The sequence below is a fragment of the Gekko japonicus genome, unplaced genomic scaffold (assembly GCF_001447785.1).
Source record: "Gekko japonicus isolate JY-2015 unplaced genomic scaffold, Gekko_japonicus_V1.1 scaffold598, whole genome shotgun sequence".
Lineage (NCBI taxonomy): Eukaryota > Metazoa > Chordata > Lepidosauria > Squamata > Gekkonidae > Gekko > Gekko japonicus.
Genome location: NW_015170910.1, coordinates 109,931 through 124,902, shown reverse-complemented (window position 1 = coordinate 124,902; position 14,972 = coordinate 109,931). Strand labels below are relative to the sequence as shown.

Sequence of the window (14,972 nt, the reverse complement as noted above, 5' to 3'; positions counted from 1 at the left end):
ACTGGTATTTCTGGCTACTGTGTGACACAGAGTGTTGGACTGGATGGGCCTTTGGCCTGATCCAACATTGGCGTCTCTTATGTTCTTATGTTAAACACTCTATGTAAACCGCCCAGAGACCCTTCGGGGTCAGGGCGGTATATAAGCCGAATATATAAATAAATAAATAAAAATAATTGAGAGCCAGTTTGGTGTAGTGGTTCTCTTATGTCTGGGGCAGTGATGCTCTGTATTCTTGGTGCTTGGGGGGGGGGCAACAGTGGGAGGGCTTCTGGATTTCTGGCTCTGCTGGTGGACCTCCTGGTGGCCCCTGGGCTTTGGCCATTGTGTGGCACAGAGTGTTGGACTGAATGGGCCACTGGCCTGATCTTATTTTCTTATGGCCAGGGTTTTCTCTGTAAATGTGTCTCTCTGCATGGTGCGGAGGTGGCTCTCCTCTTTTGAGCTCTTAAAACACAGATGAAAATGCCCTCTTTTGGGGTTGGAAGATAAGGAATATTCCTTGTGATGCCTTGGGGGGCAGGCATTTCTTCAGTGTTAACTAATAGTGTTAGCTATTTTTGGTATAGGGATAGATTTGTATTGGGTGCTTCATTTTTTTAAATGTTTGTGTTTTTGTAGACTCCCAAGTCTTGAACACCCAAAAATGAGTACAGCAAAAAAAGCAAAAACAGATAGTGGAAGATCATTCCAAGAGTCCCGGACAGAGTCATTTGGAGTGATTGAACGCAATGGGAAAGCGTTATGTATTGTGTGTAATGAAAGTGTTGTGTGTCGCATATCAAGTGTCAGACGGCACTTTGCCACCAACCACAAAAGTGTTGCCAAACTTGGTGAAACTGAAAGAAAAGAGTTTCTTGAAGGGAAGTTGAGGTAATATCATTCCCAGCAGCTTAGTTTTAGCAACTATCTTCCTAGGACAAATCATCTGACAGCTGCCAGTTTTCACATTTCACTGTGCATAGCAAAACATGGTAAGCCCCTCTCTGATGGGGATATTATCAAAACAGCCATGTTGTCTGGTAGTAATTCCCTTTTTCATGATTTCCCAAACAAGGATAAAATTATTCAACGCATCTCTGAGATGCCACTTAGCAGAAATACTGTTAAAGATAGAGTCCAGTGCATGGCAAGTGATGTTAGTCAGCAGCTCACCACTGACTTACAAAAGGCAGCCTGTTACTCCATGTGCTTGGATGAAAGCACAGATATAAATAATCATGCAAGGCTAGCAGTAATTTTGTGTTGTGCTGTTGATGACATCATGAGAGAAGAGCTGGTGAAACTGCTGTCTTTGCCTGAAAGAACACAAGAGATAGATATCTACAGTGCTGTGATGCGAGGCTTTTTTTGTCACAAGACATAAGACCAGAAAAAGTGGTTTCAATGGGGCACCTTCTATGGTGGGGGCAACATCTGGTTTCATACAGATCTTTGTTAAAGAAACAAAACATCAAGTCATTCAGTTTCATTGCATTATACATCAAGAAGCTCTTTGTGCCAGGGAAAGCAGCAAAAAAATTGATGATGTCCTCACAGATGTCACAAAAATGGTGAATTACATCATGGCTCGTGCTCTGAAATTTAGAAAATTCTACAATATTTGCAGACAATCCTATAAGCCATCAGGAAATCTACAAGGAATTTTCTAGCATTGTAGTAGCTGCAAAGGTGAATTTCAGCAACAGATTTTTACAGTTCCGTAAGATGGAGACAACCCTGTGTTTTCTTACTTCTCCAGATAAAGCCAAATTTGAAGAACTTGATCTTTCCTGATTACACTGGTTAGATTTAGGAAATCTGGAAATGGAGCTGTTGGAATTTCAAGAAAACTCTATCTGGAAAAATAAATTCTCTGACCTGCGTGAAACACTTGAGAAGATAGAAGGGATGACAAAGGACAGCACAGTTAGTTCTGAAAATGAAATCCTTAAAGTGTGGAATTCTCTGCCAAATAATTTTAAGTCAGTGAAAGCACTTGGGATTGCTTTCCTTACTTTGTTTGGATCATCTTATGCTTGTGAGCAGCTGTTTTCAGCTTTGAATTATATCACATCTGACACCAGAAACAGACTAACAGATGACCTGAGTGCTGCATGTGTTGCTCTCAAACTTATAAAGTATGAGCCAAGGTTAGACAAATTATCAGCATGCATACAACAGCAAAAATCACATTAATTGTTCAAAAGCATGCCAAATGGAAACTTTTACCTTTCGATAAAAAGTTGTTTGTATCATTGAAAGCTCTGTTATTGTGTTTTTCTTTTAAGACAACAGATGTTAATGTGTGAGTTGTTTTTTCTAAACTAAAACCTCAGTATTCAGGTTAAATTGCCGTGTTGGCACTTTGCGATACTTAAGTGGGTTTTGGGTTGCAGTTTGGGCACTCGGTCTCTAAAAGGTTCGCTATCACTGGCTTAGAGGGAGTATTGCTTACCACCAGTTTCCAGCTACATTTGAAGAAAAGAGGCTGTGTGAAGGAATTGTGTCACTGGCTCAACTGTTTGCTCAAAGTTGCTTTCAGGCGGAAGGGGGGGATCTTCTGGAAACATCCTTCGAGGTGTCCTCTTTGAGAAAGTAGAAAGTGTTAGTCCGAGGAGTGATTTACTGACACCTTTCAAATGTCTCCTCTGTGAGCCCTACTCATTTTCTGCAGTTCAGACTGTGGCCGGTTTGTGCCTCCTTTGGCTCTGCTCCTGAACAAACTTCAGGTACGTGTCCTGAGAAAGGGTAGCTGACTCTGCCGCATCACCAGAAAGACGCTGCTTCACTGAGCTCCAGTTGTTCATTTTTATGTCTGGAAAATAAGCTTTGGAAAGTTCTAGTAGGGAAAAAAATGGCTTATAATAGTTCATCTTTATGGCCCTGGTCACACGGGCTGGATATCGCGGGGGGAGGTGTGGCTAATTGCCCCGGCGCAGTTTGATCCACGATTACGCGATCAGACACGCCGGCGGCACACCACGGGTCCTTCCCTCGGCGCTGGCGGGTAAGCGAGGGACCGGAGGGGAATGCCGTGCGCCGGCGCGATCACACCACAGGAGTCTGGAGGCAGCCCGTGGCAAACGTTTACCAGTACCTTGGAGGTACTAGTTTTTTAACGCGCATTGTCGGCAGTAAGCCACGGGTGAGCTCCACTTCCCAGATGTTAGGGTGTGATCGCGCCCGGATAATCCGCCCACCATCCGTGCCTCTCCCGCGGCAACTCTGCCGTGTGACCAGGGCCTATGTAAAGCATTTTTTTTTTGAAACACTGTGGCCCTCTCTCCTGTCTGCCAAGCAGAAAAGAATGCTGCAGCTTTTTTTATATTGTAATATCAATTTACTGTTAAAGGGAATCACAACACAAATCTGAGTTGCATTGTTTGTGCAGTCTTCGACAGCCCGTAGTCTTGAGGAGGGGTCATGCCACAAAATATGAGTAGCTTTAAAAGCCCATGAGCAAGATATTGCTGCCATCACCTTTCAGTGGAACCTGTGAATGCCCTTTTTGCTATCAATTTACAATTGAAGGGAATTGCAGTACAAATCTGAATTGTATTGTTTGTGCAGTCTTCTGACAGCCCGTAGCCTTGAGGAAGGGTCATCCCACAAAATAGGAGTAGCTTTAAAAGCCTACGAGCAAGATATTGCTGCCGTCACCTTTCAGTGGAATCTGTGAGTGCCCTTTTTGCCTCCCTCAAAAGCTGCAAACATTGTTCAAACGTAAGTTAAATTGACCCACCCCCTTTTTTCTTAGTGATGTTAAGCATTTGAATCATAGTGCCTTGATTTAAATCAATCCACCTGACCCCAAACCAGAATTTTGTGCAACCATTTGATCTTGTTCCATGTCTTATTCGTCATGCAGACAACTACAGAAAATAGAGGCTTTTCAGTTTTGTTATCCCTACAGTACCTATATATACGTGCATCCATAGAAATGGTCTAGTACTAGAATCTAAAAAAGTGTGAGCTAACTCACACTAACTCAGCTTAGAGGGAACACTGCAGACAACTACAGATAATAGAGGCTTTTCAGTTGTATTATCCTTACAGTACCTATATATACGTACATCCATAGAAATGGTCTAGTACTAGAATAATTCATATTGTGGAGGGCTTAATGATAACATCTGCCACCTGAAGTGGCCCAACTGCTGTGACTCTCTAGGCAAAAGTGAATGAGAAATTTCTCAGTTTTGTTAGCCACCCCTCATCCTCAAAAGCATGACTCTCAGTGATCCTTCAAGGCTATTTGTTGCTGTTTCTAATTCTCAGTAGAAAGGAACCCCTTATAGAGACTTCACATTCCTTTGTCTTCTAAGGCAATTCATCAGCATTGTTCCAATGTCAGCTCCAAACACTTTGTTAATGTTGTCATTGGGATTTACGTAATCCTTTATTTAATGTTGATTCAAAATTAGTCTTTCTGCTGCGGGCTAGAAAATGTCAGAGTGGCTTACAATCCCTTTCCCTCCCCCTCCCCACAACAGACACCCTATGAGGTAGGTGGGCCTGAAAGAGCTCTCCAAGAACTGCCCTTGAGAGAACAGCTCTGAAAGAACTTATGACTGACCCAAGGTCACACCAGGAGCTGCATGTGTAGGAGTGGGGAATCAAACCTGGTTCTCCCAGATTAGAGTCTGCACTCTTAACTACTACACCAAACTGACTGTCTTAATGGGATGTTCTGGGCTGGTTTTATGTTGGTAAGGTGCTGAGTCATGTATATTAATATTTTACACCTGTTACCTGATTTTTCTTGGTTTTTAAAGTTATTTATTATTGTGTTGTAAGTCACTGTGAGACCCTTTGGGTGAGCAGCAACTAAAAAAATTAAATAAGAACACTGTGGGCATGGCTTAATATCATCCCTGCTTTTGCCAGTCTTTTGTCTCCAGTGATTGTACACCAAATGTGCAGCTCTGTAAGACTATTGCATGCAGCATTGACTGTATTTAGGATTGCTATGGTCAGCCTATTCTTTTTTGGTGGCCACCATGCTTGCGTTTCACAAGGGGCACCTCAGGGAGTACTGTGTGCCCAGTGTCTTGTTATTTTTGCTTGCTACGTGGGGCGAGTGGTATTGTCAAGGCGGTGTGGTGTGACCTTGGGTCAGTCATAAGTTCTTTCAGAGCTGTTTCAGAGCATTTGGTAACAGGTACTTGCAAAGATGCACACCTGAACCTGAGTGCGTATTTGAACATTCACATATACATGTTCAAGCTTTTAAAAAATGCAGAATTGGCAATGTACGATTAGTTTAAAACACACTGTTGGACATTGTTATTGACACACCTGGGATCACAGTAATGCCCAAAAAATAACAAGCCCCTTTATTTGGATGGACAGACGGACAGATTTTTCTCCTTCTTTTGAAGGAGATAAGGAATATGGGGAGGGTATCTAGGTGGTGACAGTCCTATGCTGGATGTGTTCCTTTGTCCATGCTAAAGACAGCAAATGGAGATTGGAACAACCCTTCGCCTACACCCACAAGCCAAGGTGTGCATGGATCTAGGAACTGTTCGTTGATAAGAACATAAGAGATGCCAATGTTGGATCAGGCCAAAGGCCCATCCAGTCCAACACTCTGTCACACAGTGGCCAGAAATACCAGGTGCCATCAGGAGGTCCAGCAGTGGGGCCAGGACATTAGAAGCCCTCCCACTGTTCCCCCCCCCCAAGCACCAAGAAGACAGAGCATCACTTGCCCCAGACCCCCTATCTATACCTTGTGGCTAAGAGCCACTGATGGACCTCTGCTCCATATGTTTATCTAATTCCCTCTTGAAGCCGTCCATGCTTGTAGCCGCCACCACCTCCTGTGGCCGTGAATTCCATGTGTTAATCACTCTTTGGGTGAAGAAGTCCTTCCTTTTATCCGTTCTAACCCGACCACTCAGCAATTTCATGGAGTGCCCACAAGTTCTTGTATTGTGAGAAAGGGAGAAAAGGAACGCCAATACCGATACAAGGATGACCGTCACGTCTGGTTAGCCCCTAAGGCTGCTGTCCTCAACGGTTTCCTTGCCATGGCTAGCTGGCTGTTCCTATTTTGAGAAATAAACAAAGATTTTTTTTAAAAAAAATACTGTAGCCCCTGCTCAGTCTGGGAAATTGTCTGCATTACTGAGGGAGGAGCCAAAGCCCAGCGTCATCACTGTGGCCCCAGGCACAAGCCCAGCCTCACAGTTTCTTCTTTACTGCTGTATTCTATGTTGGTATGTAGAAGCAGCTTTCAGTGTGGCAGAGCCATGTTTCTGACATGAGCTGTTGCATTATCCGTGTCTCTTGACCAACAAATCTCTTTGAAGGGGGAACACTCCTACCGAAGCAGCATTCTCTCTGTAATTTGTATAATCTTGGGATGTAGGCACTTTTCCCGAGGAACCTGGAAAAAGAAATTGTGTGTGTGTGGGGGGGGGGGTTGTTTAACTAGATACGAGAGAAATTGATTGCCCAAGGTTATATGATAAACATTCCCTTCTCTTCCAAAATATTCACATCTTGAGCCTGAGAGAGTGCATCAACTGAATAGAAATTTTACCGAGTGTTGTCTAAAATTCTAGAGTAAAGGCTTTCATCTTGAGGTGCTGAGGTCTGTTTCCACAGCAACCGCAGTACTCTGGCTTCCCTTTCCCTTTTCTAAGTACAACTTCGGTATCAAGGTTGGAAAAAGGCATTAGAACTGTGGCTTTATAGTTCAGCTGCGAGCACACAAAATTTAGGGATGTTTCCCGAATTTGCTTCCAAGTCCCAAGAAATGTGGTATATCAGTCTGCAGAACAGAACTAGAATTTGGAGGGATTAGGTATTCTGAGCACTGCAGGAAGGCTGTAATGCCGGAATCTAGATGAAAGTTCGTAGTATTCTGAGCACAGGGACCTCATAGTGTGGAAGGGCATTTCTGGTCTAAACCATTACCAGGTCACTGTCAGTATGGGAATATTAGTGACCTGTCTGACTCATGCGACTTAACTGCAAAGCATGCTTCATTTTGAAAGTCGATTATTCGGTCTTGGATTCTAATGTATGTGACTCTAGAGCAGTGATGGCGAACCTTTTAGAGACCGAGTGCCCAAACTGCGACCCAAAACCCACTTAAGTATCGCAAAGGGCCAACACGGCCATTTAACCTGAATACTGAGGTTTTACTTTAGAAAAAACAACTCACACATTAACTTAAGATGATCCAAACAAAGTAAGGAAAGCAATCCCAAATGCTTTCATTTACTTAAAATTATTTGGCAGAGAATTTGACACTTTAATGATGGTCTGGGCCTGGCTGGGGCGATGGCACGTGTGCCCACAGAGAGGGCTCTGAGCACCACCTCTGGCACCCGTGCCATAGGTTCGCCACCACTGCTCTAGAGCAAGTTGTTTACTTGGTATTCATTTCATCTTCCCTGTACCTTTCAAAGTGGCTCTTGTAGTAATCATTCGCGAATGTTCAGAATCTGGGTTCATCACAGATACAGTTTAGTGAAAAAGCACGCACTCCTAAAAACTGGACATCCCGTCACTGAATAATATGTTTATATCTGTAGTAGATGATCAATTGAAATTCAGTACAGGTGTCTGTTTCTCTTTCTGATCAATGGGAGCAAAAACCAGTTTGCCTTTCCTTGTACTATTTAAGATTCCAGGCTAGAGTGAAAAACTGCGAGACCTTTAAAAAAAATTATTGCGAGCACAAAAAAATTTACTCCTTTCTGTAGAGAGTGCAGCAACTCCAGTGCGTAACTCTTGCTATTGAAGGCGATGATTGCGTAAAGATATTCTCAAGTGCAGTATTTGAATTAATAGTCGCAATAAATGAATTACGTTAACAAGCACACCCAGAGGCTAACACCATACAGGAGCCATTTAACACTTAAAAAGTGTTAACTGCTTGTTTTTGAATATGAGCATTAGTACTAGCAATCTTATATGAGGCAAAATGTGTGAAACTAATGCTGTGATTGCACCAATTAAAACTCCTCACTGGCTGATGGGCTGAGATACTTGAGTTTCAAATATAAGTGTTTTTCATAGCATTTATAATGTGTAAGTGTGCACTTGTGAAGCTGAGTGTAAAGGAAGAATGTCCATGAACAGGTTTATAAGGAATTGTCGAGGAACAGCTGAAATGGCAAAGAATAATTTTTTCCGGCCCTCTTGGTCTCTCCTAGAAAACGTAATCATGTCACAGACTGGTAGGGATGCATTGTTTGAAAAGCAAGAGCCAGGACTGAGCTTGTGTTTCATAGTAGTTGTTTCTCCTCAAGGACCCAAGAAATCCCGTATCATCCCAATACTGGTTGGCTATGGGGTGTGAAGAGAACTGTTCTTCTTGGCTGCACCACAGTTAAGGGGCTTTCTTCCCCTGGAGATCTCCCATGAATCATTCACAGTGTAAAAGACAGATGGGGACTATCACTTCCTGAAGATTGAGGGTGAGGGTGAGGGGAGAGCGTCAAACATTTTTTCTTTTTCTGAAAAAGGCAAACATTTCTAGTGCCCTCTTTTAACGTAATATTGCTAGGTAGCAAACTCACATTATTGAGAACTTCGATCCAATATTTGAAAGTAATAATGCTATTGATGATCACAGTGCTGCTTATAGTATGCTTAGATGCCTTTGCAAAACCTTAGTGGCTCCTCCCCCTCCCCCTGCACATGGAAGGCTTGAAAGCCTTCAGCCAAGATCCGATTCGCAGTGATGTCAGAGTGCCCGGGTAGGTTCATCTTGAGATTTTCTCCCTCCTCCCCAGACTGTTCTGGGGCGATGCACAGCTGAAATTGAAAAAGTTGCAAGGGGAACCATGATGGAACTTCCATCGAATTTTCACCCTTGTTGGGAAATGCAATTAAACAGGGTTGGGTTGCATTTTCTTTAGAAGCAGTCCCACAGTAGGTTTCCTCATAAAAAATAATCTGAACTTGATACGCCTTGATGGTCAACAGATAATTTATGAAACATGCCAGCAGAACTAGGCTGTCAAGTTCTGTGTGTCTTTTAATGATGTTTCCCACAAAGGATTTGTGGAAACTGGGTGGTGGGGTGTGTGTGTTTTTAGAATGTTGTTCATTCTCAGTGGATGTATAATTCAATTAGCTTTTCACTAGAACACCAGAAGAGGTTTGATTTGATTGCTTAGCTGCTTGATAAAAATGGGCTGTGAACATGCAAGCACTCTTAAGTGTCTCCAGTAAAGCATATGCAAGCTTTCTCCATCTTGCTGCATTTGTGCAAGTATCATCCTGGCTTTTAACCTTAAATCGTCTGTTCTAAATTTAGCCACTGAGCTTCATAGAAGCATAATCAGGAAGACTAAATTAAATCTGTGTCAGAAGGTCCTGGGACAAAAGAGAATGTCAAATATAGATGGTGATCTAGTTTTAGATCACAGTTCAGAACAAACTGTTTTTAACAGCTACTTCAGGGGGAGAAATGCTCCATCCTACAAGTGTCTCCCCCCCCCAACAAAGAAAGTGATAGGATTAATTTAGCTCAAAATTTGTCAGAGATCTTCCTTAAACCTACAAGTGAAACTTCTGCAGTTGGTGCTTTACTTGGCAATGACAAATTAGCTTGATTTTTGACTGTGGGAGACCTTTAGGAGGTCGCATCACGATCGGTTTGTGTATGAAGAAACAAAATCCTTCTGCTTAATGTGCTTGTCGCTTGCGTTATTTAAATCCAGATCATGTTTTTAACGGTCGCATCACGATCGGTTTGTGTAGGAAGAAACAAAATCCTTCTGCTTACTGTGCTTGACGCTTGTGTTATTTAAATCCAGATCATGTTTTTAACAAATTTGACACCGATATTTCTGCTTCTAGTTGTTTGTTTTTGGTGCATTTCTAGGTTTCTGAGTGTCTGGGTTGTGAATATCTAGGCAAGGTCTTTCTCTTTACCACTGGGCCAGGTTGGATCAGAACACTTATCAAAACCAGTATACCGAGGGGAACATTTTATCATTTACTAACCAAAGGTAGTACTGTACTGAGTAATGTAAAACAAAATATGTGTTATTTGTATATGTACTTTTCTTATTATAAGAATAAAAAAATAAATTAAAAAAGACCTGTGGCTGCTCTTCTGCTGTTTAAAAGGAACATGGCAATAACGAATATAAGAGTTCACACGGGTCATATGCACACGGGCTCAGATTGTGTGGCTGGTTCTGGATTTTATCTCAGAAACCAGTTGTGCAGCACTAGCCCACACACACCAAATATTATAAACCACCTTGATGTCAGAGGCAGGCCGATGTGTTGGGTGGGTTGAGAGGCAGTATGTATACTTGTCCTGCCCCTTGTCGTGTGTAGGGGTGAGATCGGTGGCCAAACCATCCAATCCTTTAAGTGTTACAAATGAAAATTCCTGTGCCCGTAAGGTGCTGTTTAGGGCCAAAGCCCTCCACAGTTTATGTTCCTGGTCTACAAAGAAAGAGAAATGTGGTTCAAAAGAATGTGCAGTGTGGGATTCCTGGCTTATTTCAGCCCTGCAGTTCTAGATTTTTCCAATTCCCAGATATACAGTGACTCATTGCCGCTGCTCAACAATGGGAACGGCACCTCCTCTGTGGTTCCAGTTTGGCAGGACTGACTCAGAGAATACACAACATTGGAGAGGAGATCTACAGCATTACGATGAGTCATCCAAGTTTCTGTGTTGGCTAAGAGAAACAGGATATTAATGAGAATGTGGTCTTGTATACAGCAAAGCAAACTGGGGCACTCAGCAAATTAATTGTCTAAAAGAGAATGATAAAAGGGGTCTTTACCCCTGGGGACTTGAAAGGCTGTCCTGTTTCAGCAACTATTTGAGCCTTTCTTTCTTCCCTGTTAGCATCCTTTTGCTGCTATTAGCTTTGAGTGACAAACTGGTGAAATATAATTCTAGGAGGCAGTGAGCAAATTGCATAGGTGTTAGAGTGTGGAATGTACTGTAACTTAAGATGTATTCTTTTTTTAATTAGAAATTTGCCTGCAACGGTGCTGCTTTTAAGTGCCATATTGTAAATGAGTAATTTACAAACGATGCAAGTATTCCTTAGTGCCGGCATATCCAGTTCAGTTTCCTGGCTTTGTGTTGCCCTCCTCTCTTTACGTTATCGTCAGAAGATGGGGCTAATGCAAGATTTCCGCAGCCTGTCACTCTGACCCATAATGGGTCTGTTTGCCCAGTCTTGATGTACAGACCAGGGGCATCGTTCTGGCACAGTGCCATGAGTTGGGCTGCGGCGGCCATGGGACTTGCATCCATCAGCCTGCGTGAGTCTTACACACATAAGGTTTAACTGGGAGGAAACTTCGCAGGAATTTTGAAACTGCACAAGCTGTCATGAATGGGAACAGGAGACTGGGGAATTATCGAGATGGAAAAAGTTGCACAAGCTGTTTGAAAACTATTGGGTAATGGTGTGTGCTAAGAATAATGAAATAAGCCTTGATGTTCCCACATACTTTTCTTTGCAATGCCTACAGTTTGCAGTGTTAACTTGCATGTATAATCACTTCGTTAATTTAGTGCCCAAACGGAAAAGTCTTCCTTGTTACTTCCAGCCCTGGCTTAAATGCTGCTCTTCTCCGATTTACTCTTCAGGTAGTCTAAAGAGGGATCACCTTTACTGTTGCTGTGTATTGTTTTCTACTGTTTTTAAGTGAGTCTGTGAATCTGAGTGTCTATCTGTAGCCAAAACTCTACTTCTAATGGTCTGGATATTCTGGACCACTTGCTTTTTATAAATTTCTTCTCTGTATCCTCTGGTTTCCTCCGTGGCCAACCCATTCGTCCTTGAACTTCAGTGATGTTTGAGCACTGTATCATCTAGTATTTATACTTTACTAGAAATGTTAAAGGTCTTTGGCTCCATTAGAAATAAACTTTGTAGCTCACTACAGAATACCGTTCATTTTTCCTATGTTATGGTCTTGGTTAATTTATAGTTCCTGGACTTGCTTATTCTGGCAATAAAGGTTGGCGTGTCTAGCAAAGCGAATAGCTTGTTTTAAACCATTGTTAGGCTTTGTAAACCTAATCCACAAATGTCCTCCTCTTGTTCTCAACAGGGTGAATCGATAAAATATTTCCTGGATAATCTGGACCGGATTGGTCAACTGGTAAGATTTGTCTATCACCCCATATCTCAATGTAGTATGTTGTTAGCTTTGACTTGGATCGTTAAGAAATCCAGATATTGTCTGTGAAATAAATAAGTTATGGAAGTTATGGAAAAACAACAAGTTATGGAAAGATCCATAGGGTTTGATGTTCCTATAAAATACAGACTATGCAGGACTTCCAAGCAGGGTTAAACCCTGCTTTATAATCGTCTACCATTGTCTTTTTTAAAAAACTGCTTCCGGCTCTTTCTAGTCAGTGGAGCAAAACCGCTTACATAGAAATGTACATATTTCAAACCACGGTACCTTAAAATGGATCGGTGACGATACTGACATCATTAGGTTAAAGTGTTGTTGTTGTTCTTTGAGACAGAGTAGGTAATATGGATGTAGGCCAGTAATACTCGCTCAGTGACTCAGAAACCACATGTAGCTCCACTTGTGGCTCTCCTGATCACTCCTCTCCAGTGTGCCACCTTCCTCCTATTTCAGGGAAGTGGGCGTGGGACTTGTGTTTGGCAGGTGGTTTCTGCCTTGGAACAGCCACTGCTGGAATGACTAAGCTGTAAGCCTCCATGAGATGTGGGCCTCATGCCAGAGATGCAAGTGAATATGGTTGATAGCAACTGAGAATGTGGCTTTCCCACAAGCCACAGAGTACCACCGATGCAGACCATTAGAGAACTTCAAAACATACCTGCATTGCATGGAGTTGTCAGCAAGTCAGGCTTGTATTTCACATTGAGGACTGCACTGGTAGCACCTAGAGGCACGGGAGATCGCCTGTGCCCACAGAAACGAGACACCTGAATCAGATCTTAGAGCGCAGCAACAGCACAGTAGATATCATTGTTTTGAGGGATGTGGGGTGTGCGTGTGTGTTTCCCCCTTTCCTTTTGTCAGAGAACAGAGGTGAAACAGAAAAACAAGAATTGCCACTCTTGCAGTCTGACTACACAGCCTTTTAGAGGCATCTCATCTGTTCATATTGTATAGCGTAGAGGTGAGACTTAGCCTGTACCAGTGACACGGAAACCTTTGCAGGACTTGGCTTATCAGAAACTCCAGGTCTTTATTGCATGTACTGCAAGCTTACTGCAAGCTACTTCAAAGGATAGGATACAGAGGAGGCTTATAAATTTAGATGAGTTTCTCCTTTTACTGAATTTGCTTTGGGCCAGTTCACACACTCCAAGGGATGTGGAGAATATCCTTTGAGTGACTGAGAGCTGTTTGTGTGTTAAAGTGTCCGTGCGATGCTTTGAAATGAATGAAATCTGACTCGGCCCACGTCTTTGTAGCTGACCGAGTCTTGTGAGACCGGCCTTTAGTTTATCTCCTCTCCCACTCTCTTCCCCGCAGTCACCATACCTCTAGCTCCAGTTGTTCCTCTGCCTGATGCATTATCTCCTCCTCATATCTGTCTCTTCTTACAGAACTACTTTCCCAGCAAGCAAGACATTTTGCTGGCCAGAAAAGCGACCAAGGGCATTGTGGAACACGACTTCATCATCAAGAAGATTCCTTTCAAAATGGTTGATGTGGGCGGACAGCGCTCTCAGCGTCAAAAGTGGTTTCAGTGCTTTGACGGGATAACGTCCATATTGTTCATGGTCTCCTCCAGTGAGTACGATCAGGTCCTCATGGAAGACCGGCGCACCAACAGACTGGTGGAATCCATGAACATCTTTGAGACCATCGTCAACAACAAGCTCTTTTTCAACGTGTCCATCATCCTGTTCCTGAATAAAATGGACCTCCTCGTGGAGAAAGTGAGGAGCGTCAGCATCAATAAGTACTTCTCAGACTTCAGAGGCGACCCCCATAGGCTGGAAGACGTTCAGCGTTACTTGGTGCAGTGTTTTGACCGGAAGAGGCGGAATCGCAGCAAGCCTCTTTTCCACCACTTCACCACAGCCATAGACACTGAGAACATCCGCTTTGTGTTCCACGCCGTGAAGGATATGATCCTTCAGGAGAACCTTAAGGATATCATGTTGCAGTGAAGGAAAACTGCCTTCCTTCTATCCGAATCTACTCTAGTCATAGGCCAAAAAATACTACACGTGTGTGGTTCTTGGAATGGGTTTGTGAAACAAACAAGAAGGTGTCGTTTACTTAGCTCAAGGAAGCTGCGAAGTAACCAGTCTGTGAAAGCGGATGAGCTGCTGGATTTTTAACTGAAAACACTACTGAAAAAAGTGGCTATTTTAAGTGCAGTGCCTTCTTTTGAACACTGAATGATGCTACCACCTTCTGCCTTTCACAAAAAAAAAGAGAGAATCCTAACTGTTAAAAACCGTAAAGAGCATTCTTGTTTTGTTTTAATTATTATCATTCTGCAACAGTACCAGAACTTGCTGACCATAACGCCTTGTTTATTTGGGGGGCACTGAACTAACGAACGGAGTAAATGTATTCCATTCTCTAAACTGACAGTCGTATTTCAAGAATCCAGTGGCAAGGGGTTCACAACCATATCCATATTTGGTGGCTACAGAATGGTTTTGGCAAAAGTGGCGATCCAGCTGTTCATCCAAAAATCTCTCTTCGGCTTCCCTTGCAAGGAAGTTCAGGACTACGAATGGGATTTAGCTGGCCTCAAGGGGCAGAAGTCGAAGTCTTGGGCTGGCATAATACAAGGCTTTGTTTTGCACTACATGCATCATGTTCGTTGCGTCATGGGCCAAGAGACTTCTGCAGTGTTAACAGCATGAGACCAGCACTCAAAACGCCTCAGCACATAGTGGATGCTCCAGAGATATATCCTCTTGTGCCTGGAGTTGAAACTAGAAGAACTTCCTCCTCCTCAGTCGGACAGTGTTTTTGTATCATAGATCGGAAGCCGATGCTACCCTTGTCCAGATATTTGG

General features: G+C 42.9%; 1 protein-coding gene across 1 annotated transcript in view; it reads left to right on the top strand.

The window, feature by feature from the left end:
• GNA12 (guanine nucleotide binding protein (G protein) alpha 12) overlaps positions 1–14,375 on the top strand; it is a 70,603-nt gene extending 56,228 nt beyond the window's left edge. Inside the window, 2 exon segments of the mRNA XM_015418678.1 lie at positions 12,046–12,096; positions 13,536–14,375. Coding sequence (XP_015274164.1) covers positions 12,046–12,096; positions 13,536–14,105 — 621 coding nt within the window. The 3' untranslated portion in view covers positions 14,106–14,375.
• The last annotated feature ends 597 nt before the right edge of the window (positions 14,376–14,972 follow it).